This window comes from Phaethon aethereus, assembly GCF_964289735.1.
Source record: "Phaethon aethereus genome assembly, chromosome: 20".
In the NCBI taxonomy this organism is placed as follows: Eukaryota; Metazoa; Chordata; class Aves; order Phaethontiformes; family Phaethontidae; genus Phaethon; species Phaethon aethereus.
The window spans coordinates 1,872,799-1,898,194 of NC_138596.1; the positions used below are offsets into that span (position 1 = coordinate 1,872,799).

Sequence of the window (25,396 nt, forward strand, 5' to 3'; positions counted from 1 at the left end):
GTGCCAGGCCGGCGCGTCCCTCGGGGAAACACGGCGGGTCTCGACGCGCTCGGCTCCGGCCGCGGAGCCTGCGGGAGGGAAAGCTCCGCGAACCCCTTTCCCCGGGGTCTGCGAAACAAGGATTCACGTTTTGGTGCCGGCAGGTTTTACTGTCGGTCGGATGTTCACGTCACGATGAGATCACGGAAATAAGTAACGGCGCACTCGCGCCAGGAGCATGGATGAATCAAACTCCCCACGAGCAACACGTGCCCGGAGCCCCGCACTGCAGCGACGGGCCGCGCGGGTGCCTCCCCGCAGGGGCTGTGCCCGGGGCCCGGGCCGGCCTCGGCGTGGTTACGGCGGCCGCCGCTGAGGCACCGGCTCTAGGTGCCGGCTCTGCCGGCGCCGCCGCGGGAGCACCGCTCCGCGCCGCCCCCCGCACGTCGTGCCCTGCAGCCGCAGTTCCTCCCCCGGAGCCATTCCCCAGCCCGAGCGCCTGCGGGCCCGGCGCCGGGAGGCGGCTGGGGACCCTCCGGGCCCGGCCGGGCGGGGACGAGCGGCCCCTTTAAGCCCTGCCCCCACCGCTCGCGCTCTCCTGTGTTGGCGGGACAAAGCTTCCCGCGAACGTGACGTCACCGCCCGCGCCTCCCTCTCCCGCCCGCAGCCCGCTCCCGAGCCCGCGCCCGCGCGCGGCACCCCCCCGCCCCACCCCTTCCCACGTGACACTGCGCCGCGCCGCTCGCCGATTGGGCGACCGGGCGGCGTACTAGGAGTGACGCGCCGGCGGCGCGGGGCGCCATTGGCCGAGCGGCGACGGGTGGGAGGTGGTGCGGCGCCCCGCCCCCCCGAGTGTGCGCGAGGCGGCGGCGCGTGGCAGCGGCGGCGGCTCGCGCTCGCGGGCCGTGAGGGGCGAGCGCGGGCGGCGGCGACCCCGGCCCGGCCCGGCCCCGCCATGACCGACTTCAAGCTGGGGATCGTGCGGCTTGGCCGGGTGGCCGGCAAGGTGCGCGCGCCGCGGCCTGAGGGCGCCGGGGGGGGCGCGGCCGGGCGCCGCGGGCCGGGCTCGGCCGCGCCGGGCAGAGCGGGGCCCGGGGGTGGGCCGGGATTCGGGGCCCGGCCGGGCGCGGGGCCGCCGGGGCCGGCGCGGGGTTGGGGGGGCCGGTGGCGCGGCGCGGTGCGGCCGGTGCCGCCGGGAGGGCTGGGCCGGGCTGGGCGGCCGCGCTGACGGCGGGCGGCCGCGGTGTGTTTCAGACCAAGTACACGCTGATCGACGAGCAGGACATCCCGCTGGTGGAGAGCTACTCCTTCGAGGTGAGGCGCCCCGGACCCCTTCTCGCCGCCGGTGCCCCCGCGCGCCCCCTCCCCAGCCCCGCCGGGGCCGCTCCGGGTCCCGCCGGCGCAGCCCGCGCTGCCGCCGCGCTCGCGGCTTCATTCCGCTTCTTTCGTTCCTGGCGGTACCGGAGCCCCGGGGTGCCCCGCGAGCCGGCCGGCAGCCCCCCCCGCTCCGCCCGCCGCCTCTTGGGCCGCCGGCGCCCGGGAGGACGCTGCCGCGGGGCCGGGGCGGAGGTAACCGCCAGCTCTTGCCGAAGGTGGGTTTTGTTTTTGCTTTTGGTGACACGCCTAAGCACAACCGCTCCTGAAGCCTCCTGCCCGCGGCTGCCCCGCTTTGGGGGGACAGAGAACCCCCAAACTTTAAAGTTCTCGAAATACTGGTATGAATGCTTTCCAGCAGGAAAAGTTCTGGGTTTTCGCTTTAGATGAGCATTAGCTTAAAACAAATTATTCTGTAGCTTTTTTGCTTTCAGCTATTTGTATACTTTTTGAGAACCAGTAATTTGTCTTCCCTTATTTAGTTTGGGAAACATGAAAAATTTGCACTCTGTGCGTAGTCTTGGATGAGAAAAACTTCTTTTGTTGTACCTTACTGTGGGACCAGGAAAAACGTTTTCTCGTAACACCCACTGAAAGAGGGCAAGTGGATTCTGCCAAGGCTTTGAAAGGGAAAGAATTCTTGATTACAAAGTCTTCTAAAACGATGGCTTTTTTGGAGGAGGGACCACCTCTTGCTTAGTGCCCACAGCGCAGCGGGTACTTCAGAGCTGCTGATAGGAGTTTAAGTGCCGTGGCAGGCTGCTACCGGAAAACATCACGTTTGCCCATTCCTCCGTGGCGGTAGCTCGCCGCAAGCGCGTGCTGTCGCCGAGAGTGGCAGTACACTGTGAGTATCCTGAATTTATATAGTCCTCAGTACAGGCCGTGAGCATTAGCGCCAGGACAAAAGTTACGAATGGAGAAAAGAGGGCAGGACCACTCCTTTCACTGGCAACCCCTAATTAGATTGGTGTAAAGCAACACTGAAAACAAAGCCTCCGTGGCTTGCTGAGGGCTGTACAGAAAATCTGCGCCAGAGCGGAGGATGGATCCTGGCCCTACAGGCTCACGACTGGATTGTTGCTGTTCTTTGTCCAAGCGGGACTCCTGCTGTGCACAGCCTCCTTTCTTCCCTTTCCCATCTTCATAAACGACAATAGCAGAGCTGGTTGGTTCCCCTGGGAGGTTTGAAACAACTCAAATTCTTTTAAGGTCAAGTGACCTGTAGGAGACAAGTGTTAAATGTTGGGTCCTTGCCATATCCCAGTGGAGGGTGTGCTCTGCTACTCGGTGTTGGATGTTCTCACGGCCTTTCCCTTTTCTCTAGGCTCGGATGGAGGTAGATGCTGATGGAAATGGTGCTAAAATATTTGCTTACGCATTCGACAAAAATCGTGGAAGGGGATCCGGCCGTCTGCTGCACGAGCTGCTTTGGTAGGTATCGTAAGGAGAGCTAAATACTTTCAAGAGTTCACTAAGGTGGGGTTTGCTGCCACCAACTTGTATGTTATGTCTCTGCCTGTAGTATTTTAAGCCTTCTCAGAAGGCTTGCAGCTACGCTCAGCTGGAAACCCAGCGCAGGGGCTGCCCATGGATCTTACTATGGCTTGGTTCTGCACTGAGCCTTCAAACAGCTGAGTCTCTGTAAAAATGTAATTCCCAGGGAAAACAGCGATAGGTGAGTATTAGTCAAGCAGACGCTGTTTAAATCTGAGAAGTACTACTAAAACTTCAGGTGGGGGAGCAGAGGACTGGCTCCGTTTGATAGGTGAAGACTAACCTTAGGCGGTTGTTTTTGGTTTTTGTCCCGTGGTAATCAGGTACGTCTTACTGGTACCAGTGAGAATTGGCAGTGCGCTGGAGAGAGATGGAACCTCTGATACCTTAAGACTTTGGGGTTTTTTGTTTGGCCTTCTGGAAAGCTGCCTGAAGTGATGCTGATGACGCTTCGTATCAGCAGCTAGGTCTGATTTTTCCATATTCTAAGAATCATTGCCTGACACCCTTTGTAGCTGCTGGTTTAGATTCAGAGGCCAGCTTACTCGCTTGTGAGAGATTAGTTCATCCAGTGAGCTAATATGTTGCTCTTCCTAGACATGTTCGTGGATTTGTAGAAAAGATGGGGTATCCTAAAGAGAAGTGTTGTTTGTCTCTAAAGTGTTTTTCTCTCTAAAGAGAAGCCTTTTTTGAGAAATTAAGCATGTTTTCTATTCAGTTCTATAAACTATACTTAGAAGTCGCAGTGCCTGAGATACAGGTGTGCTTTCTTTGTTGTTCCAGGTTATTTTTTATTCCCCAAACTAGCCTCTGTACAAGAGGAGGAAGACAGGAAGAATATCAGAGACTATTATTATTATTTACAATCTGCTTGTTAAATATGGATTTTAACCTGCATCTGTTAATGTTTAATCTTGTTGCACATATAACTTTGAAAATTATTATGAAGTTGACTACAGTATGTGGGGTGAACCACTGTCAGCTACTGCTAACTGTGAACCTCACACAGTAATAATTGTCGTCTGCAAGTAGCACTAAACAGCACCTTAAAATTATTCCAGCTGACTGTTGAAGGCTGTGTAGATGATGACAGCCCAGCTGTTTGCTTATTACACATCCCAGTCATTGCCTCTTCTGGTTTGTTTTACTTAAATTAAGAAAGAATTCTAACGTATTTAGTTTAAGTAATTCAAATTGTGTTGCTCTAGCATGCACTGGTGTTAAAATAATCTGAGATTGTGTGCCTAAAAGGGATTTTTTGAGGGTCACAAAGGCAGGGCGCAAACTGTCAGGCGAGCGGAGCTGCAGTTCTCAAGTTGCAAAGTGAAATTCTACTAGAAAATACGAAATATTTCAGCTGTTTCCGTAAATTCAGTTTGATCCCTTTGAGGGTGTACGTTTTGCTGTGATCTTTAATTACAAGCTAACACAATGCACGTTTGTATACCTTTGTGACCGAGGCTCCTAACGTCTTTAGAAAGTCTTTTGGCTACAGGTGCTATGTAGTTACTGCTCCTCCTAAACGGAATAGGCGCACTGTTCAGTTTTACTGACCTGCACTAGGGACTGCTTTGAAAACAAACCAGAAGTGTATTTTAGTGGCAGGTCCTTCCCTTTGTGAGAAGGAGTAATGCTGAAGGTTTTGCAGCCTTTGAAAGACAGGAGAGATGTGCAGCAGCAGTTGTTACTCTTTCCAGTGCCAACCCTACTTCTTGGGTAAATGAAAAGCAAAGAACTTGAATTACTGCAGGTATAGGAGTGTAACTTAACTGTTCTCCCCCAAACATAACCCAAAAGATAGCTCACTCGGAAAAAAACTAACCTGATTGTGTACTTCTGGTTTAAGATGAAGTTGAGTAGGCATCTGTTGGATGCTACTGCAAGTAAAGCAGATTTTTAAACTTTTAAATGTTTTATTTTTTTAATTTCATTAAGCAGCTATCATTGTTCACATAGTATGACGCTCAAAACAGGAAGCTGGTAGCTACCAAAGCTGCAATGCAGTAACAGGGACCTTCTCCTGCTCTTCCCCCAAAGCCCTCCTGCCGGCCTCTGCAGAGAGTGACCCGTGGTACTAAACGGGAACGAGGAGCTGAAAAACACCCACATATGCTGCAAATATTCTTTCAGGAAGAGCTTCCCACAGCCATTCTTGTGCTTGCTGTGTTTTCGGGACGGACTGTTAGCTCCTCCAAAGCAGGATTTGAATGTCTGTGGCTAGGGACCTGCAGAATAAGTCTGTCATCTTCTCGTCCTGTTCCCTCTATAGAAATCCCAGCTTGCTGTGTTTTGGCTGGGTGTAGTGATGTTCCCTGGGGAATAGCAGCATCAGGAGATTAGTCATAAGTATTGCTAACTGCATGTTCAAAAAGACATCTAAGACCTGATTTTTTTTTTTTTCTTTTAGAGCACTTGCCATCATACTGCCTATAACCTACTTGGTTACGGTTCCTGTTGACTTGAATTGCTGTTGTCTGTGTGCTTTTATTGCTTTTATTACGTGCCTCGCTTCTCAAGTTAGCTGCTGAAATACGAAAAGAACGGTATCCAGTTAATTCTCAGAAAAGTTTTGGTTTAAGTGTTTTGCCTGGCATCTTGTAGGAACTCGGGTGTGCTTGGGGGAGGTGGAAGCTGTGGCTCTGCAGGAGAGTTGGCTGCGTTACTGAGGCTGTTCCTTCTCTGTCCCCTTCTGCACAGAACAAGGCAGGTTCCTCCATGACCTGTCCTTCACTGCATGTTTCTGATTAACTTCCAGAGATGGTCCATGCTGCACACTTTTGAGGTATAGGTCTAGGGAGAGGAGTAGTGTGTGCTTCTGCATTCAAAGGTTGCTTGATTATCTATAGAGAAAAGGGACCATCCTGAATTTGCCACTTCTAATTTTGGCATCTCAGTCAAGTGGTATTGTGTTAAAACTTTCATCGACCATCAGCAAGGCATGATTTCCAATTTTACTTTGGCCTTTGTCACTTGAGGTAGTAGAAAAACTGACAGCATTGTAGATGAATGTGGTTTTATATGAAGTGAGGAAGACTGGCTCGCTGTGGTAGCGGATTTTGTCAGTGTTCACTTGTGGGGGGTTGTGGGTGCAGATCTAGACTTTACAGGAGCAGTGGTAGGTATGTGCCACTCTGCTGTGACTTCCTAGTTGTCATCACAGAAACATTAAGGATGGAAAAGACCTCTAAGACTATCAAGTCCAACCATCAACCCAACACCACCAAGCCCACTAAACCATGTCCTGAAGTGCCACATCTACATGTTTTTTGAACACTCCCAGTCATGGCGACTCCACCACCTCCCTGGGCAGCCTGTTCCAATGCTTGACCACTCTCAGTAAAGAAATTTTTCCTAATCTCCAATCTAAACCTCCCCTGGTGCAACTTGAGGCCATTTGCTCTCATCCTATCGCTGGTTACCTGGGAGAAGAGACCAACCCCCACCTTGCCACAGCCCCCTTTCAGGTAGCTGTAGAGAGCGATGAGGGCTCCCCTCAGCCTCCTCTTCTCCAGACTGAACACCCCCAGTTCCCTCAGCCGCTCCTCATCAGACTTGTGCTCCAGACCCCTCCCCAGCTCCGTTGCCCTTCTCTGGACACGCTCCAGCACCTCAATGTCCTTCTTGGCGTGAGGGGCCCAACACTGAACACAGGATTCAAGGTGCGGCCTCACCAGTGCCGAGTACAGGGGCACGATCACTGCCCTGCTCCTGCTGGCCACACTATTGCTGATGCAGACCAGGATGCTGTTGGAAACATCATGAACAATCTCTCGTAATCCTCTCTTTCCCCAACTCCAGCCTTTCTTAAAGTCATTATCTCACCCATTTCAAAAATATTTCTTAACTTAGTCTCCCCTCCTCCTTTTCTCCCCCTGCACGGTTTGCTCTTGCTCTGAACTTTTGTCTCCTCCTCCCAGATTTCTCATTCATATCTATCCCATCTCTTGTTGCACTTTGTCCTAGTCTTAGTCTAAGAATCTGAATTCCTTCCCTGTCTGTATCTGGCTGCTGCTCACCTTCATCCATTTGGGTCCGTGTACCTCCTGGATTCCCACTTGGAGCCCTCAGGATTCCCAATTTCCTTTGCCAGACGCGCCGGTAGCCTTCAGCAACTCAAAAGCAGCTTTTCCTCCTTTACGGCACTTCAGCAGACTCCATAGTTTATTTGCTTTTGTGTGGTTTTTTGTGGTGGTGGTCTCTTTTCCCCCCAAAGCAGGATTTTATTCCTTTTACCTTCATAGGGGAGAACTCCCTGTTCCGTGGGGCTCCAGAAGACTCCCTAGCAGGAAGCTCCATGCTCTGTTCTCACGCAGGGCTGCCCTTACAGGCAGAGCTGCTTTGCCTGTGAGCTGGAGCACGGGCTGTGTGTAGGTGCTGCCGTGTAGCCTCTCCGAGGGAATTTTACTCGTTAAGTTCTAGGAAGTTTTGGGGCATATGTGAATTGCCTGTGTTTTTCTTTCCCCCAAGGTATATAATTTAACCATATCTGTATGGATTTTGGCAAAGAAAACAAAAGACTAAGGTTTTCATGGTCAGTCACATTGAGCTGAAGTTCCCTGTTCTGCTGGATAATGCTAGAGCTTTGTAGAGGTGAAAAAAAGTGGGAATTTTTTAACGTGGGCAAATTGTACCTCTTCAAAATTGGATGAGCCATTTGAAGTGACACATTCAGTAAACGCTCAGCAGGAAGCAGCATCCACACTAGACTTGGGTAAGGTTGTAAGCAGCTGTTGGAACGGTCTCCTGGGAGGAGATGCTGGGTAACCCTTAGACAGCGCTGGCAGTTTTACGCTGTCCTTGATTGCCACTAGTACGTTCTCTCTGCGCTGTGAAATTAAGCATGGCATAGCAAACATACCGAGGCACAACTCCTGTCCAAGCCTTGCCTTTCAGGTGGGACGAGGATTCCTGCAAGAAGCGATAAGGAAGCTCATCCAGGCATAAGGGTGCTTGACGGTGAACTTGATGAAATACAGAAAGGAGAGATGAAAACAAGGTGGAATGGGAAATGAAAATTGTTAGAAGGCAGTAGGGAAGAATCACAATGGGACTTAATGTGTAGCCATCCTCCTTGCTAATAGTCCCGCTTTGGTTTGGAGCCAGTTTCAGTGGATGTCTCTTGGTCAGCTGTGGAGTCATCGCAGGCTTTCTATGTGGTATGCACAATTAGAGTCTAAAAAGCATTTGCATTCTTGGTGGTGAAACCTCTGTCCTGCTGCTTGTTAAGAGACATTTCTTCATAAGGAGCAACTCTCTGACTTCACACCAGTGCCAAACTTGCATAAATGTGTCTGATAGAATTTCCTATTAAAATAATAAGCCAGAATTAGCTCCTTTCAAGTCTGCTCAGTGGAACACAATAATTACATGGGTGCTCTTGCAGTAACTGGTGTGGTAGTCTCTGGAACTTTCTTTGCAATATGCTTACAATCAAAACATACCATGATTGTCTTTCGATTCAACTCATCTGTAATGGAAATACCCTACTGGAACAAGTCTTTTTCTTCTGGGAGGTGATATATCTGAAGTAGCCTCTGTAGTCTGTTGGCAACCCAAGTTTTACTGCAGCTGTTTCAGTGACACCAGACAGCAGGCTAGAAAGGAGTGTATCTTCTGGAATTAGTGTGACTCTTTGCTGTTAGCTGTGGAGTCTTGTTCATCACTGATCTTCAAGTCAGTTTTGTCTCCTCCAGGGAAAGACACCGGGGAGGGATTGCTCCTGGATTTCAGGTGGTGCATCTGAATTCAGTGACAGTGGACAACCGCCTAGACAATCTGCGCCTAGTTCCTTGGGGGTGGAAACCCAAAGCTGAAGAAATCTCTAGTAAACAAAGGTAGGCCAATATTTGCAGGGGGTTGCCATCAAAAAACTTGAAAATATCTTAAATTGTTGTGTCTCCTTCCTTTAGTGAATTTCATCTTGGCAGAGCTGTTCTTATTTCACCTTGGGCTACTTGCAGATCACTATATGTCTTAGCTTCCTCACCTGGGGAATGGTTCGGTGTTTGTGCTAGCTGTGAAGGGACATGGTATTATTATGTAGAGGTCCTGCTGTGCCAGATGTCAGTGCAGTCGAACAGTAAGCCTGCATTCCCTTCTGCTTGAATGATGGCATGTGGGCATGCAGTCTGCAGATTTTACTGGCTGTGGCTCTCATCCTCAAGCACAGAAATTCTAACACAACCTGTAGAAGCCAGCAGCTGCAAAGTGCTTACACTTGTAATTGTGTATTTGGGTTGAAAACAAAATGAATTCCTGGGATCAGCTTCCATCGCCGTTCACTAGTAGGTTGAGGGAACCTCACATGTGCCATGTGGCACTAATGTCACTCAGAGCACATCGAACGCTTCATGTCAGGATGGGTTTGGTTAATCTATGATTTAACACAGGCATGGTCATTTTTGGTGGGAGACCCATAGACGTAACAACACGCTAGACATGTCTCCTGAAACATTTGCAGCACCAATAAGATAGGGATGTTCAGAGCTTATTAAACTGGTTTTGAGAAGATGTAGTGAAAGGTGATGATACTCCAGTGATGCTCCCAATGATTCTAGGAGTTCGAGAACAAGAAGCAGATTTCAAGTCATCTACACAGAAATAATTTTGCTTGATGTAAATGTTTCTTGATAGATACTTTGAAACTTTTTTTTTATTTAGGCTAAAATAACCCTAAAAAGATCCAATATAAGAGGAGTATGTGTCATCTGAGGCTTAACAGGTGACATACAGTGTTAACCCTACTTACTTTAATTAATTTGGAATCAGTTTCCCTGTATGCTTATTATGAATTTATGGACCAAGTTTGCACTTGATTTTTACAGGGAACAAAGTCTGTATTGGCTGGCAATCCAACAGCTTCCTACAGATCCCATAGAAGAGCAGTTTCCTGTGCTGAATGTAACACGATATTACAACGCTAACGGCGATGTTGTGGAGGAGGAAGAGAACTCATGCACATATTATGAATGTCACTACCCCCCATGCACAATGATTGAAAAACAGGTGTGTTCCGAAGAGTTGAAAGTAAGCATGTAATGACTCGGCGACTGTGTGTGTCCAGGGATTTGTTCCTTAAAGTGTAAAGCATTACAGGTGCCATTCAGTCGCTAGAAGCGGTAATTCTTTTTAACTCAGGTTTTCTTTGGCATGAATCTTCAGACCCTGTGATAAGTTTCTGTTTGACAGAATGTAGTTTTGAATTGGAACAGTAAATGACCTAGTGGTTTACTGGGAGGAGTGTGATTTCTGCGGAGTGTACAAAAAGACAGGTGGAAGCGTTTCTCTAGGGACCCAGAGCTGGAACGAGTGAGCAGCTGTGTAAGACAGGAGGAAGCATTGTAGGAGGTTTTGGGCAGTAGCAGAATCAAAAAATGACATGCTTAACCTTTCATGAGAAGAGGGTGAACCTTAGTGGCGTGGCCTTTATTCAGGGGAGAACTGGGATGAAAGCTCGTCCCAGTTCTTTGCTGTAGGTAGATGAAACAGAGCAACATACATAGTCAGAGAATGGGATGTCCAAGGGCTGTCCTGCTTTGTCAGACAGATGTCCTTATCTACAAACAAGTAGGGCTTTTCTTGTGACAACAAAAGAAGGGCTAAGATCATTGTGTTCCACATGTTTTCTTTGGAAAAGGGAATGTTTGCAAAAAAAGAGTGGGCTTTATCTCTTACTTGGGTCTGCATACCAAAGCTTCCTGGGTAACTATAAGCTGGGCAATGGCTGAGCTTGTGCAGCCCTCCTAATCAATTCTGAATTTGTTTGTATTTGAAAACAGAATTTAAGTTGGCAGAACAGTAGCATTGTGAGAGCAAATGTGAAGCGCTCAGATGTTTTGTTTATTAAGCCCATTCTGCAAAAGCAACTGCAAAATCAAACAAATGCAATCACCTCAAAACCTTTTGACACTCTGACACTCACGGTGGGATGTTCATATTTGTGATGGGTGCGAAAGACTTGGCCATAAACCTACTTGGGAAATGATGCAGGGGTGCTCCTTGGCACTGAGCACGTTCACTAACGCTGCCTTGTGTTCTTCCTAGTTACGTGAATTCAACATTTGTGGCCGATGCCAGGTAGCGAGGTACTGTGGGTCACAATGCCAGCAAAAAGACTGGCCTGCTCACAAGAAGCACTGTCGGGAGAAGAAACGGACCTTCCAGCAAGAGCTCGGACCAGAGCGATGACCGGGTGGCACAGGCCTCTTAGCAGCAGGATTCCTTCTCAAAGGCATTGGACTCTTGCTTTTGCACAGTAATGACAGACTGCTTATTGAAGCCAGAGGCACTGAAGAAGAAAAACCCTGTGATGCTTGAGCAGAACGGCTGACTGGACTGAGCCAGCTCTGACTGGTGCTGTGGAAAGGGATTGGGTCTACCCTTCCAGTATTATATTCTCAAGCAAAAAGACTACTGTGGAGGCTCCAGGCAGGAAGCTTCTCATTATTTATATGTTAATACGTTTGTAAACTCATGTACAGTTTTTGTTAGAAATTCTTGATAGGACTCATTAACTGTAATGTTCAGATGAGAACGCATTGTTGGCCTAAAAGTTTAAAAAAAAAAAAAAAAAAAAAAGAAAAAAAGAAAAATTTCATGTAGCAAAAGCTTTTCCTCCCATGTGGCTAGAAGTATCTGTGGCTGTGCCAAGGCCAGAAGGCAGGCTCCGACATCAGCAGTTACTCTGGAGAACTCTGCATGGAAGTATATTTAAAAAAAAGGGGGGGGGGGGGGGGGGCAAACAAAGTAAAGGTTGGAATGAATCATTGTCTACTCTCTAGCTTTCTGCCGTTCCCTTCCGGCCGCTTTCAGAGCGCAGTCACACTTGGACGTTGGAAATACCTACTTGGTAGGAACCGGTGCACCAGAAACAAGCGGAGTGTAGGGAGGGGACCGTCTGGGATCTCTGCATACAGGCAAGCCGTAGCGTGTCGCTGCCTTAGAGAGGGCCGCTGGAGGTTCTGATTTAAGCAACCAGAACTTTTAGAAAGCTCAATTAGCTTTCTTGTTACGAAGCCTTTGTATGTAAAGTAGTTGTAGGGAGGCTCAGGTAGTCGCTGTGTGTGGATGTGGTTGCCCTTGTGGCTTCCCTGTAAGCATAGCAAATACTATGGTGATGTAGAGATATGTTTAAATGATAATGGTAATTTGAGTTATTTATTCATTTTTTAAGAGATGCCATCAATCCAAGAATCACTTTTTTGTAATGTAGTAATGAGTAAAAATAATATGGGAGGAGGAATTGACTTGCAGAGTACACACCTGTTTTTCTTCTCAGACATTTTGTCATGTACAATCTGAAAGTTTTTTCTTTTCCATTTTTGCCTTTGAAATACAAGGAATATCAGCTGAGTTTCCTGAAGAACTAAATGGATAATTTAGTGCCAGGTGTTAGTCTTACTTCGCAGTAGAAGAGTGTGAGCTGCTGAATACTTAATGCAGAGCCTTTCTCAGAGTGCTTAGTGAAATGGGCATTTAATTTTTTTTTTTAAAGCCATTAAGAATTTAATTTTTCAATCGGGATTCCCTTTGCCACTTCATGTTGCAATGTTGGTCTTGCTTGTATTCAGGTTGTTAGAAAAATCAAACTGCTGTGGACTTCCAATATTATGTTTCTGATACCAGCACAGGAAGCTTTTACTTATTAGTATTTGGGTGGGTTTTTGTACTTTGGCTTTAAGCATCTTGGGAAATAACAAAGAACTTCTGAAGCTTTCTGCTGGCAGCTGACTTGGTAGGCACACTGTCAAGTTCCAACTCTTAATTCATGGTTATACTGTAACTTTTCTGTTTAGGCAGCCTGAAATGCCCTTAAGTATGAAGTCAAGCAGGACCTAATCTAATTTTCCTGTAATGGGTGATACTTTTTTTAAAGGAAACATTCAATTATTTGCTTTAAATGAACTGTACAGTTTTTGATTAATATAAATGGGATATAAGGAATATTCTTTTTTTAATTTGAAGTCCGTTGAAAAGGGCATAAGTATTGACTTTTTTTCCTTGTCTTTTTAAAAGGCTGCTATTTGTCATGCCAATTTTCCATTGTATCTTTAGCAAACTGAAGTGCAGTCGTAGAGCATTTAAACACTTCTGCCAGCACTGAGCAGGGAAAATAGTCATGGTTAGTCCTAATGTTTGTAATATTGCTGCAAGGAGAAATGAGGACAAAGACTGCAGAGGAAGCCCTGATGGGTAGATTGCTCTTGAGCAGCAAAGGAAGGAAGGGTGAGAATCGAGCTAAAGAGCCTGCAAAAATAGGGTGATGGGTGCTTAGGGCAGTCCCGATCCCAGTGAAGGTGGGAGGAAAGGGGTGAAGCAGGTGCGGAGGGAAGGCGCCCGCTAGGTTAGAGGTCTGTTGGACCGTCAACCGAGTGACAACTAACGCGTTGCCCGGGCATCCTGAAAGGGCTTGGTGAAATAACACAGGTTCTGACTTCAGTGTGTAACCTTTGACTCCTGGCTGTCCTTATGCCAGAGGAGGGAAGTGCTACAGCGATTTTGACTCTTCGAAGGGTCCCAAGGACTGCAGCATGTCAGCAGACTGGAAGCATGTCACGGCCTGCAGAACAGTTTTTCTAGACTGGTGTGGGGAGTTGTGTGATCAACGATTCTGGCAGAAGAACTTTGTCATTTACAGAGACTTTCCCTTTTTGTAAGGTGTGTCAGAAAGGAACCTGTTACACTTGAACATGGCAGCTCTGCTTCATATAGCCTATATGGTTTTTCAGAGGACGCAGCTCTCATAAAGGACCTCCTTTCCCCTCTTAAAAAAAAAACAGGCTGACACTGCTATCCTCATATGGGCATGTATCTTGAAAAGCACAGGGTCAGAGTGCGTGGTCACTTGGAGCAGGCATGTGCAGTACTGGGAAATGAACCAACGTTCCCAGGACTTATCCTGGTGGAGTTGCTCTCCATCTAGGATGTTTCCCGCAGGGGAAAAAACCTGCATCTGTATCTTTTATTTCGTTCTCTGAAGCATGGAGTATTCTTTGTACACACCCCTGATTAACCTGTGGACCAAACTAAGGCTTTTAATGAGTCAGGCTTCCTAGCTAGGAACATCTGTTTGGAAGAGGAGCTCCAGAAGACTTCTGAGGGGAAATATGGTCACACTTGTTGGGCTATGAAGAGTATGGAGAGAGAGGGAATGAGTGCAGTGACTTGGGATCAGGGTCTTGTGCACCTCCACAGCCTGTTGTGCAGCCATCTCTCTCTGAGCTGTGATGCCTGTCAAGCTGCTTGAGGATCTGCTGATTCGTGTGCTTTTGGGAGGCAGAACTGGGCTGTTCAGGCCAGTGCAGTCCTGCTGCCATGGCTTTGCGAACGCACGTGGTGTCTTGTGCAGCTAATGGGGATGTCCAGGCCAGAAAGAGGTCCTGCTGGTGGGTCACACTGGTTGGTCTTGAGTCAGCAGGAGTGGGTGAACATCTGTCTGGTGTAAGCCAGTTCCAGGAGGACCCCATGGGCTTCCAGACCGTTTGGGAGAGTCTGGAGAAAGACTTCTGTCACAGATGCAGAATGGCAAATCCAGCTCATGTCAGGAACCTGCAGCGTTACTGATGCTGGCTGCACCCGTGTCAACGCACCACAAAATGTTGATACCCCCCTCCGCCAGGTACTCTCCTTCATATCGAAGCAGGATGGTATTACCAATCCCAAACATTCAAAAGTCACGATTCAAACTGATAAAAATCATGTTTGGCTTAAGGAACACAAAATCTGAAACATAATGTGTGGCAGGGCTCAGTGTTTACCTTTTGATATTTGAGCTTTTAATACACCCATAGGATTATACACTCCTCTGTGGTGGTGATTTAATTTTAAATAAAACTGGTGAAGGTAAAAGGGGCAGCTAAAAGACAAATGCTTTCAGGTGGCGTGGAGGTGGTGTCAGACACCACACCGGGGCCAGGAGCAAATGTTGGTCACCCATCACAACAGAACTGAGAGAGGGCAAAGGGAGGTTGGCGTGATTAAACAGCAGCATGTGGGATGCTCGTAGAGTGTGAATAAATTCCTTATAAACTGAATTGTGTCCAAATGTAGAAGGTAGAAAGAATAAGATTTGGTAGGTGAAATGTGGAAAAAAGCAAACAAACAAAGAAAAAAACAAACCCCAAAATAATGTAAAGGAAAATGAATATGAAGAACATTCAAGTCACTTGCAAAAATAATTTTGAAAAAAATCGGGAGCAAGGAGACTGCCACAGTCAGCAGATGTGATGCACAGTAAAGGAAAGGTCTGGCCTGAAGACGAAGTCCTAGAACAAAAAAAAAAAAAAAAAAAAAAGAGTCAATTGTTTGCGTATGTGTTTGCTGTGAAAGAGCTGGGGGAGTTCACAGAGGAGTACTGCCACATGGTGAGCTCTGCAAAGAATCTGTTTAAAACTGAAGTGCTTTTAGGAGAGGTTAAAGTTCAGATGAAATGAGCAGTAACAAGTTGCTGGGACCAGACGGTGCTACCTACAGGTTCTACGGGAGCTCAAGGATGAATAAGCCACCGGCTGGGATGGTGACTTCTCCCTCTTACCCATGGCAAATGTGACAGCAGCTGCTGAAATGAGTTTCAGGGCAGATGTGGCAAACTGCAGCCAGGTGAACACAGCACTTGCACTTAGCAAATTCATAGTTGCTAAGATGCGGCATCAGTGGCTAAATATTGGGGAGGAGTCAACACGGGCTTTGTGCAGGGAAGTCATGCTTCAAAACTCCACTGGAGTTGTTTTAGAGGCATCAACAAGCAGGGGTAAAGAGGATTTGGTTGGTACAGTCTGCTTGAACCTCCAAAATGCACTTGATCATGACTTTGCTCAACGATCTCTCGGAAAAAGAAGCTGCTATGGGAAAAGGGGGAATGTCACGTGGACAAACGACTGTCTTTTAAAAAGACAGGAAAGGAAGATTTAAAGGGAGGGTTTTTTTTCTGGTGGAGGGAAGTCAACAGTTGGATGCCCAATACATTAAAAAATAATTGGGAAAAAGTGATGAATCAGGAAGGTGACAACATCCACTGACGAGGTTTTTCAGTGTAATAATAATGTAATAAAGGCTGAGTGAAGATTTGTCAAAGGATCTTGTGAGACAGACTGGTAGATGAAAGTCAGTGTCAATAAATGTAGTGTTGCTTATGGGAAAACATCAAAAGACAAGCCCGTAACTGACTATTTTCACTCGGTAATGAGACCTTTCGGTTGTGAAACACAGTCCTGCAGAAATTTCTGCTTGAGGAACAGCAGCAATGGCAGCAACAAACCAGGCTCCAAGAAAGGACGGGAGAGCAGAGGCCGGTACCACGGCATAAACCGGCTGTGCGCCGCATCCTGGACCTGCAGTGCTCGCCCTCCGTCTCGGGAAGGCCTGCGGGGAAAGGGGAAGGCTCAGGGCAGGGAGCAGGATCCCTCTGTGGTCTGGAACAGCTTCTGCCAAGGCGCAGCTAGGTCGACCACGTCTCCACCATGGAAGAGAGACGAGTGATGGGGAGGTGAGGAAGGCCTTTAAAAGTGGCAGAGGGAGGATGCCAAGGGAGCACTGACGCTGATTTTCTCTCTCACGAGCAGCTGCTGGGTTAAGCCTGAGCAGCAGTCCTTCACCCCACACGCCTGCCCGCCGCAGGCCGCGTTTGGAAAGAGCTGGGGCGAGTTCACGGGAAAACCCTCATCCGAGGGCGGCGAAGGAGGAAGCTCAGCACGTCCCCGAGCTGCCTGTGCCAGCAAGCCCAGCTTGGGCCGCCGGGCTCCTCTTCCACGCCGGGCCCGGCGGCCCGGGCGGGGGCAGCACCGGACCCGCCCCGCCCCTGACCGGGAAGCAGACGGGCGGCGGTTCCGCTGCGCGGCGTCCGCGGAGCCGTCCCGCCGCCCCGCGCAGCATGAGCCCGCCCTGAGATGGCGGCGCCGTGCCGGACGCGGACGCTGCAGGTGGTGGACACGGAGTTCAGCGCGGACGCGGTGGAGTGGTGCCCGGTGGAGGGCTGGCACAGCATCCTGGCCTGCGGCACCTACCACCTCCGCCCGCCCGCCGCGGTGAGCCCCCCGCCCGGCACCGCGCCGGGGCTCGCTTCCACCCCCCGGCCGCCTCCGCGCTGTTTCCCGCCCTTCGCGGGCCACCTCAGCCGGGCACAGGGTCGCCCGCGGCCGCCCTACCTGCCTCAGCCGGGCCCGGGGGTGGTTTCCCGCCCTTCGCGGGCCACCTCGGCCGCCACCGGCCGCCTCAGCCCTGCCCCGGGCCCGCCGCTGCCGGCCCCCGCGCTGTGGGGCCGTGCCTTCTCCCAGCTGGGTCGGCTTGAGGTGGCCGCGGCGTGTGGGGCTGAGCGGGCCTCGGCGGTGAGCGTGGCTGGCTCTGAGGGAGCGGTAGCGGCTTCAGTCCCTCAAGGGAGGGACTCGCCGAGTGGGAGCCCTCTGCCCTGCTCCTGCAGGCCGGTCCTGGCGAGATGTCGGGTGGGGAGAGGTCTGGGGGAGGTAGAATCACTCCTAAGCCTCCTCTTTTCTTTCCAATTTTTGGTGGAGACTGACTCCAGAGGAAGCAATGGAGCCTGTGACCGGACTGGGCGCCTCTACCTGTATCACTACAATGAGGAGCAGCCTTACATCCCGCTGACCGAAATCCAGAGGATTGACACAGCTGCCATCCTGGACATCAAATGGTAATGCTGGCCTGTCGCGGCGTGGAGCTCACAGCAGCATGGCCTGCCCCTCTGGGGTCCTGTTTTGGCTGTTGGTATGGCAGCAACAGTAGTGCTTACTAACGAAACTGTCCCTGGCTTCTTGGAGGGAGGTATGCTCCAGTTTGCTCCAGTAGAGCAAAGGCTGCGCTCGTTTCTGTTACCCTCTTCTGCTTATTTATGAACAGCTGGCCAGTGACTGGGGACCTCTTTTTTTTTTATATACTAGATAGTGTATTTCCCCTATATATAATGCCCTCCATGGAGTTTGTGGGAACTTGAGGAGCCTTAGAGTTTCTTCATGAGATTTTTTTTTTTGGTCAAGTACCTGCTCCTTGTGCATCCTGGAATAAAAGTTATGACTTTGCTCTCCTCCTTAAACACAAGAAAAATGGACATTCAGGACTTGTTTAACTGGATCTTTTAGGTGCCACATTCCTGTTGCAGAACATCCCATGGTTGGCATTGCAAACTCGACGGGCGCCGTGGAGTTTTGCCACCTGACTGGAAGCGAGGTAGGTGGCTGTAACACCTGCTGCTGTTGAGACTGGGTTTAGCCCGTATTTGATACATCTCTATATTTATTTGCAGTGTGCAGAGACTTGCAGTAAAGCTATATGGTTTCCATGGCTTCCTCAGGATGCTTATCTTTTTCGACGCTTCTTTTGTCTTCTGCTAATGTTTCTCATAACTTCCACAAATTTGTTCATGGCACCAGAGAGACTGGCTGGGCTCTACCAATCAGCCGAGTGTGGGAGATGAGAGGCGTGAGGGGAGCAGAAGCAAACCCTGGAAACTGTCACTTTAGAATAAGCATGGACTAACTGGTAGACACAGCAGAAAGCGCAAAGTTGTTAAAAGCAGGGAAGAATTTTGGAGAGGGGTTTCTTTTGGTTGGCGAGAGAAATGAGTAATCCAAGAGCGCCATTCCCACAGAGCAAAGAAAGAGGAAGCCAGTGTATAAAGGAACTCAACGGTCAGGTCATCATTTCTCCTGCACTTCATCACTCACTGAGAGGCAGCAAAGTTTAAGGGGGATTTGGTGGGAGATGGGAAGCAGAAGGGTGGGGATGCTGCGTGTGCATATGTTTGCCCTTCAGCTAGTACTAAGCAATTGTATGTTGCTGTGGGACAGTTAATTTCTTTAGTGTGTGACCCTGATGTGCTCATCAGCCTCTGGAAAGCACTTGCTGTAGGTGGAAGCAACACAAGCCTTGTTGTATACCTGCTGCCTTCCCGGTCTTAACCCATTTCTTTTCTTTCCAGTAGAAGAACAGCTGCATGTTGGAGCCATGCTTCAGGGTCGATCTCGGTGCACAGCGTCTGGCCTTGTCTTTAGACTGGTCCACAGGACGAGAGCAATGGTGAGGATGGGAGATAAAGGCTGGTGTTGGAGGTCATCATGTGTGTGACAGCTTTCAGTCATAAATTGAGGACTTTGAATGAACCTTTGGTGGCTTTTTTGTGAAGTGGTTTATGACTTTCTTGGTCCCAGCTATGTCCCTGCACCTTCTCTAGAAGTTGCTATTTCCAGAGCAAGGGTGACAAAGGAGGAAGAAAACGTACTGTGGCCACTGTAACAGAGACTAAACCAACAACAAAGGTGAGGTTGTGCTATGGCGAATGGCGGCAGGTGAGCCAGGGACATGTCTTCTGTTGCCTTTCCTAAAAGGAGAGACCAGAATGGGATGCAGATGGATCTGCTGGTTCCAACTCTGCTTTAGAACGGCTGAAATTTTAGTGTGAAGTTCTGCTTAAGAACTGCTAATAATAGCATGTGTAGGAAGTTTAAATATGGGTTAGTGAGAAACCGGAGAGAATTGTTTTGGAAGTGGCTCCTTCCTCTCTTTAATGCTCATACGTTTGATTTCAGAAATGGCATCACTACGTGAAATAACATGGATTAGCCATGGAAATTTGGGAGATTCAGTACGGTTTAGTAACTTGCTTATGATGTAGAACCGGAAAGAAGCCTTGAGTCACCAGATCAGTACCTACAGTTGCAGGTAGCCAAACAGAAGGTGCCTATTTCATGTCAGAAAAATCTGTGCACTGTGAGCTGCAAAACTTTTGTCAGCGCTCCAAAAACATTGTGTCCAGAAACTGCAGCTGTACTGTGCCACAGGAAGAGAGCAGGAAAAGTCAGGATCAGCCGGCACTTCAGATGTCTCTAATAGCAGGGAAATAAAACATTTCTTCATACTCCAGAAGAGGGAAGAGACTCTGAGAGGTCCTTGTCAGTCTGACTTGAAGGAAAAAAAATCCAATCTCTCTTTACATGGAGTTTGTTTATTGATGTAATATCAAGCATGTGAGAAGTCGGGTTACGCATCTAGGAGAAAGACAGACCCAAGGCTAGTTTTCTTTCCCTCACGTGAGTGTGAGTGGTTTGCTCTCCCGGTGAGATCAGGGAATCGGGATCATTGGTGTAGATGATTTTCAGGCTGAAGCTGAAAAGAACTGTATAAATGTGTGCATTCTTTCCGCTGTACTACCAGTTTCTGTCAATGTTTAGTTGAATCAAACATATATATTATTATGTTATCTGTCTATACTTTGGCTGCTATTTTTTACTGTAAATTTTAGCTTCTTAGGACATGAGTTTCAGTAATTTCTAATGTTTTCTCTGTATTCCCCTGTAGTGGATGTCCTTTGAGAGTGATCAGCAGCGATTCTGAGGGGAAGCTGAATCTTTTCTCCATAGATGAATCTGCTCCTTCTGTGCATGTCCTGAACCAGTGGGAAGCTCACAAATTTGAGGCCTGGATAGCTGCTTTTAATTACTGGGACACCGATATCGTGTATTCAGGTCTGTAAGGACTGGGAATCTGATTTGGGGGTATTGGGAAGGGGGTACCTTGTTTAGGGATGTGTGTTCCTTGGGATTTTACTTTCCAGGCTTGGGTACGCTGCTTAAATCATACCTCCTGTAAGAGCTGGGGCCTCTGCTAGGGGTAAGAGGCTTCTTGATAGTGGGATGTGGTTGGAGTTAGGAGAAGCTGTGCCTTTTAAACTGTACTTTGGCTGGCTATTGGCAAAAAAGATGATAATCCCTTGCGGCCTGCAAAAGAGAGCCAGAGAGCTTCCAGAGTCCAGTCTTTTTATTGCCTGATTTTTTTTTGCTTAGCAAAGTGAGGATTTTGTTAATGCACGTCTCTTCTGTGGTGTCGAGTACTGTGAGCCTCAAATGATTCTTGGTATGTCTGTCAAATGCTACGAGATCCTAGGGCTGAAAAGTATCAGCTCGGTGTTTGCTGCGTTGCCTCAGCACCATGCAGTGGTCATTTGGGTGCTGTTCGGGGTAACAACGTTTTTGTCTTTGCGCAGGAGGAGATGACAGCCTGCTAAAGGGCTGGGACACCAGGTGCAGCCCAGAGGCTCCTGTCTTCACCAGCAGGAGGTAAGCAAGCCGTGTCTATAGGTGGACCCTACAGCTATCCTGTATGAACACCTGGTGCTACCGTGTTCCCTCCCAAGCCACAAAATTCAGAGACGTGCAGTGACAGTGGAGTCCTGTTTCTGCCTTTCTTGGGAAATAGAGACATCTGCTAGGTTTTTTCATCAGGACAACTTCAGGTTGAAACTTTCTTCATGTCTTTCAACATAATAAACCAACTGCTGACTTCCATACATGAAGATGGTGGTAGCTTCTTCCTAAAAGAAGGATTCTGATTTACACTTTTATTTTGGGAGTTTTGGTGTGTTAAATTTGGGTATCTTATTATGGAACATTTTTTAGAAAATATTTTATTCTCCCCTGTTCACTCATTTGAAGTAATCTCTTTTTCTTGTGGTATAACATATCTTTTAGAACATGATTAAAACAATATATACAACTCTCCAGTTAAATTTTATATGTAACCTTAAAATACACTGGGGATTATTGCTATGGAAATATTAAGTTTTGAGAGTAAAGTCTCCTGGGAATGAAGTTGTTGTGCTGAAATTCTCTGAACAGCAGTTTATGGTATGACTATTACTAGAAAGTATCTGTGCTGAGAGAATGTGTGAGTAGAAGTTTTGCCTGGAAAGGCTGTTGGACTGTGTTGATGGAACTCTGCCTGTGGGTTTCATTGGACTGAAATTTGAGTTCACCTTGCTCTCCTTTCCTGAGACACCTTAATGCAGTAATGTGGACCCCAAATCCTTGACATTCAAGGAACAATCTCTTCTCAGGTGGTACATTGCTGTCTCTTCCCTCTGCTCTATGTTGCTCTTTTGCAGACATTCAATGGGTGTGTGCAGCATTCAGTGCAGTCCCCACCGGGAGAATCTTCTGGCTACTGGCAGGTAAATCCCTTCTAGCTGCTCTTCACTAGTGTGTCCAGCCTCCTCTCTTATTTTGAAAGTGCTACTGCGTGACCCCTTCAGAAATTCAGTGTGGTGAAGAGCATGCGATCTTTCCTAATTTTCTTTTGTACTTACTGCACTGAATCAGCTTTGCTGCTTGTCTGTGTACTTATTTGTGATATGTCTCCAGCTATGATGAGCATGTCCTGTTGTGGGACACCAGGAATATGAAGCAGCCACTGGCAGACACCCATGTTGAAGGTGGAGTTTGGAGGTTGAAGTGGCACCCAACCTGTGATTTTGTGCTGTTAGCAGCCTGCATGCAGAGTGGATTCAAAATCCTTGACTGCCGCGGAAGCATGGGTGAGTGTTCAGTGGAACAGAGATGCTCTTGCGCTGCTCTCCTTTCCTACCCCCCAGTTAATGAGGGAACTCCATCTCTGAGCTTGCTAGGAAGATCTAGATATTGTTAATAGCCACAGACTTTTACTCCAATGTGAGGTAACTCTTCTGGCTTTCCCAGAGCTATCCTCACTGTTGGCGTGATTGGTTCTGCAAAAGCACTCTCATTATTTGTGTGTAAATCTCTCGTAACTTCTTTTCATGGGAATAAAGCCTTGTTTCTTTTGGTGTGAAGGCATTACCTGTTGACATGACCATTCCAGTTTGCGTTCATCTTGATGGTTCAGAGGTTCTTCCAAATGTCAGGTGATGCTTTACTGTCAGCAGAAGTTACTGACCTGCTGGTGAATTGGTTATTGCCTCAGAAAGGAAGTGCTGTGCAGTCTGGTTAATCTAGAATGACATGAATAAGCTCTCCATGTGAATCAGAAGGTATTTACATGACTAAAAGCTGTTTGCATTTACATTACAAATACAGTCTTGCATAAAATGGTTGCCTTCCTGGGTTTCTCCAGGCCTTGGGCAGATCCACAGCTTGCGAAATGAGGATAACATTTCTGTTGTATGGGGAAGGGTGGACCTTGATGTCCATTTAATATCAGAGTAAGCATTTGACTCTGAAAGCTCATGGGAAGAAAGCATCTGCAATTTATTAATAACCAGAACCTGGTCTGGCAATCTCACCAGCTGGACTTATGGCTCAGTGGGAATCACTGTGATCGGTCTTGTCTTTCTTGAGCCTTTTTAGGTATTTTGAATAACGAGGCTCTTAGACCTCATGCACCCTCTTCCCTGATCTGCTTACTGAACCAGGGAAAATGAAGGCTAGTGAGAGGTGGCTGAAAAATTGTCAGGAGAGGCAGTGCCTCATTTCTCCTAGAACACTTAACTCTGCTGTGAAGAAGAGAACTCCTCCTGTAGGACACAGCCAGCTGCTTCTGAGCAGCCTGCAGCAAACCATTTTGCAACTTGATTTCTGCTTGTTTCAATTTTTTTTTTTTTTTTTTAAAGCGGAAAACATGGAAGAATGTATCATCCTGTCATCCTATGTCTTGCACAATTCCTTGGCCTACGGGGCTGACTGGTCAAGGCTGTGTCCGAGGGATTCCTTGACTGCAACACAGGACTCCGCTGCTGCGTGCCAGTCTTTGGAGGAGCTTGTGGGAAGAGCAGAAGAAGGAGACGAGAGACTGAATTTCCAGGTCCAAAACCTGAAGATAATTTATGAGTCTCCTACAGCTACTTTTGATGTAATACTGGATGAGGAGAGTGAAGGCCCTGCCTTGCCGCTCAAAGCAGAGGCGGGTCCTAAGCTGTCTGGGGCTCCTGACCTGGTTGGGGGCTCTGCTTTAAAGAGAAGTTTAGATCTGGTTGGGGGTCCAGACCGAGGGGGAGATCCCGAGTCAGCCAGCCATTCTGACTCGGGAGCAAAGAGACCCAATGGAATGGGCCTGGACAGAAGTGGTGATTCAGCCAGGTCTCTAGACAGCCCAAAAGAAGTGAGCATTGTAGCAACTTGTTCTTTCTATGACAATATCCTCCATGTCTGGAAGTGGGAGATGAGCCTGGTGACCCCTTCGGAGACGCCAAATACCAGATCTGTGTCTGAAAGAACAGTTGAAAGTTTGCAATGACTCTCTCCTGAGGGAAAGGGGTAGGAAAATTCCTGTACCGAGAGCAACATCTGAGCTTATGCTCTGTCTGATTTCTGTTGGGCTTTTCCAGTTTTATTGTTAAGTTTGTGAGTCTTTCCAGGCCAGTACTGATGTTTTTTATTTTCAGCACTGAAGAAGGCCTTTGCTTTGAGGGGTGTGGTCAAGCACAGACAAGTTTGTTTAGTTTTCTCTTAATGTACTAGTTCAAATTAGGACAGCCGCCTTCTCAAAGGCTACTTGTTTGTACCTTATATTTGAATCCCTTCAAGGCTGGTTTGCATTTCTGTGATTGATTTGCTAAGCCTGTTCTCCTTCATCACAAACCAAACTTCTCTACGCTGCTACGTGTAGACAAACACAAGATGTGATCAGAGTTCTTCCTGAATGGCTCAGAAAAGCCCATGAGTAGAGGCGTAGCTGTGTGTGTAGCTCGCTGCGTGATCTGTGAACTAGTACGTACTTTGGCAAGACGCTCAAGGACAGTCCAGATACCGGCAGCGGAATGTGCTCATAGCGGTCTTTAGTAGAGAGAAATTATTTTTTAGAAGGAAATCCAGGCTGACCAGTACAACAGAGAGCGGTTCAGCAACAGGAAGCTTTGTTCTGAGCAGGGCCGTTCTTGGATGGATTCTGGTGTGTCTGCGCAGTCTGATTTTTACATCAGATTTGTCATCTGGTTGTAATCTCACTTGATCACTCTCCAAGCTGAGCACAACCTGGTTTAGTATAAATTGTGTAGCGAGCCCCGCTATGTTTCAGTGCCACATTTAACCACCCGCCATTGCCTCTTGGTATCAAACTCATGTTTTCTGCTCTCCACAGTGAGACATACATTTAGCTCCAAAGTCAAGATCTTTCAGTTTTTTAAGGTGAACAGCTTTAAGATCAAAACTGCCAAAAAGTAAAAGCAGTGTTTCCTGACATCTTTTAAAATTTAAAAACATTCAGTACAGAAACCAAAATCTTAACAACATTGCCCTAACTACCTCCAGGAATGGCTGCAGAATTTCTCATGGTTGCTCCATTAGCTTTCTTTTTTCACTGTGAAATATCAGCAAAACACCATTTCTGGAACAGTTTCTCTATTATCTTTCTAGAAACAAAAAACCAGCTTAAACTAGGTAAGTAACTTCTAGTTTGCATGGTTTCTCTTTGAGGGTCCTAAAGAATTAGTTGTTTGGAGGGAAGGAAACACCAGCAACAAGTATCTATCTATCTGTAACAGTGCTGCATCTAAAATGAGGTACAGCAGATCAGAATTTTACTGCTTTGAAACTCCATTTTTCAAGGGTGAATGTGTATTTTAGAAAACTTGAGTACTGTTACATGAAGATTCATATTAGTATTGTGAACAAGAGCTTTTGTTAAGAAAAACGACCCTATTTTTGGATGTTTCTAAAATAAAATCAATATAAGTTATTTATCTTGGTTGTTTTAAAGTCCCTCACAGACCTTCCACCTTGTCCCATGATGGCTCGGTCCCTCTGAGGGCGTTTGGTGGCAAATGTTCTTTGAAAGTCAGAGTAGACAATCCAGTTCC

General features: G+C 47.7%; 2 protein-coding genes across 2 annotated transcripts; both read left to right on the forward strand.

The window, feature by feature from the left end:
* Positions 1-934: 934 nt before the first annotated feature.
* Positions 935-11,878, forward strand: ZMYND19 (zinc finger MYND-type containing 19; the record flags this gene model as incomplete). Its single annotated transcript, XM_082008910.1, has 6 exons — positions 935-985; positions 1,234-1,293; positions 2,681-2,787; positions 8,544-8,684; positions 9,675-9,855; positions 10,894-11,878. The coding sequence occupies 6 exons, from the start codon at positions 935-937 to the stop codon at positions 11,035-11,037; spliced, it is 684 nt and encodes a 227-aa protein (XP_081865036.1). The 3' UTR covers positions 11,038-11,878.
* Positions 11,879-16,588: 4,710 nt separating this feature from the next.
* DPH7 (diphthamide biosynthesis 7) lies at positions 16,589-23,835 on the forward strand (the record flags this gene model as incomplete). Its single annotated transcript, XM_082009124.1, has 9 exons — positions 16,589-16,871; positions 17,355-17,491; positions 17,937-18,024; positions 18,779-18,873; positions 20,152-20,318; positions 20,837-20,909; positions 21,734-21,799; positions 21,990-22,162; positions 23,213-23,835. Exons 1-9 carry the CDS (start codon positions 16,734-16,736, stop codon positions 23,833-23,835), a joined length of 1,560 nt encoding a protein of 519 aa, XP_081865250.1. The 5' UTR covers positions 16,589-16,733.
* Between the last annotated feature and the right edge of the window lie 1,561 nt (positions 23,836-25,396).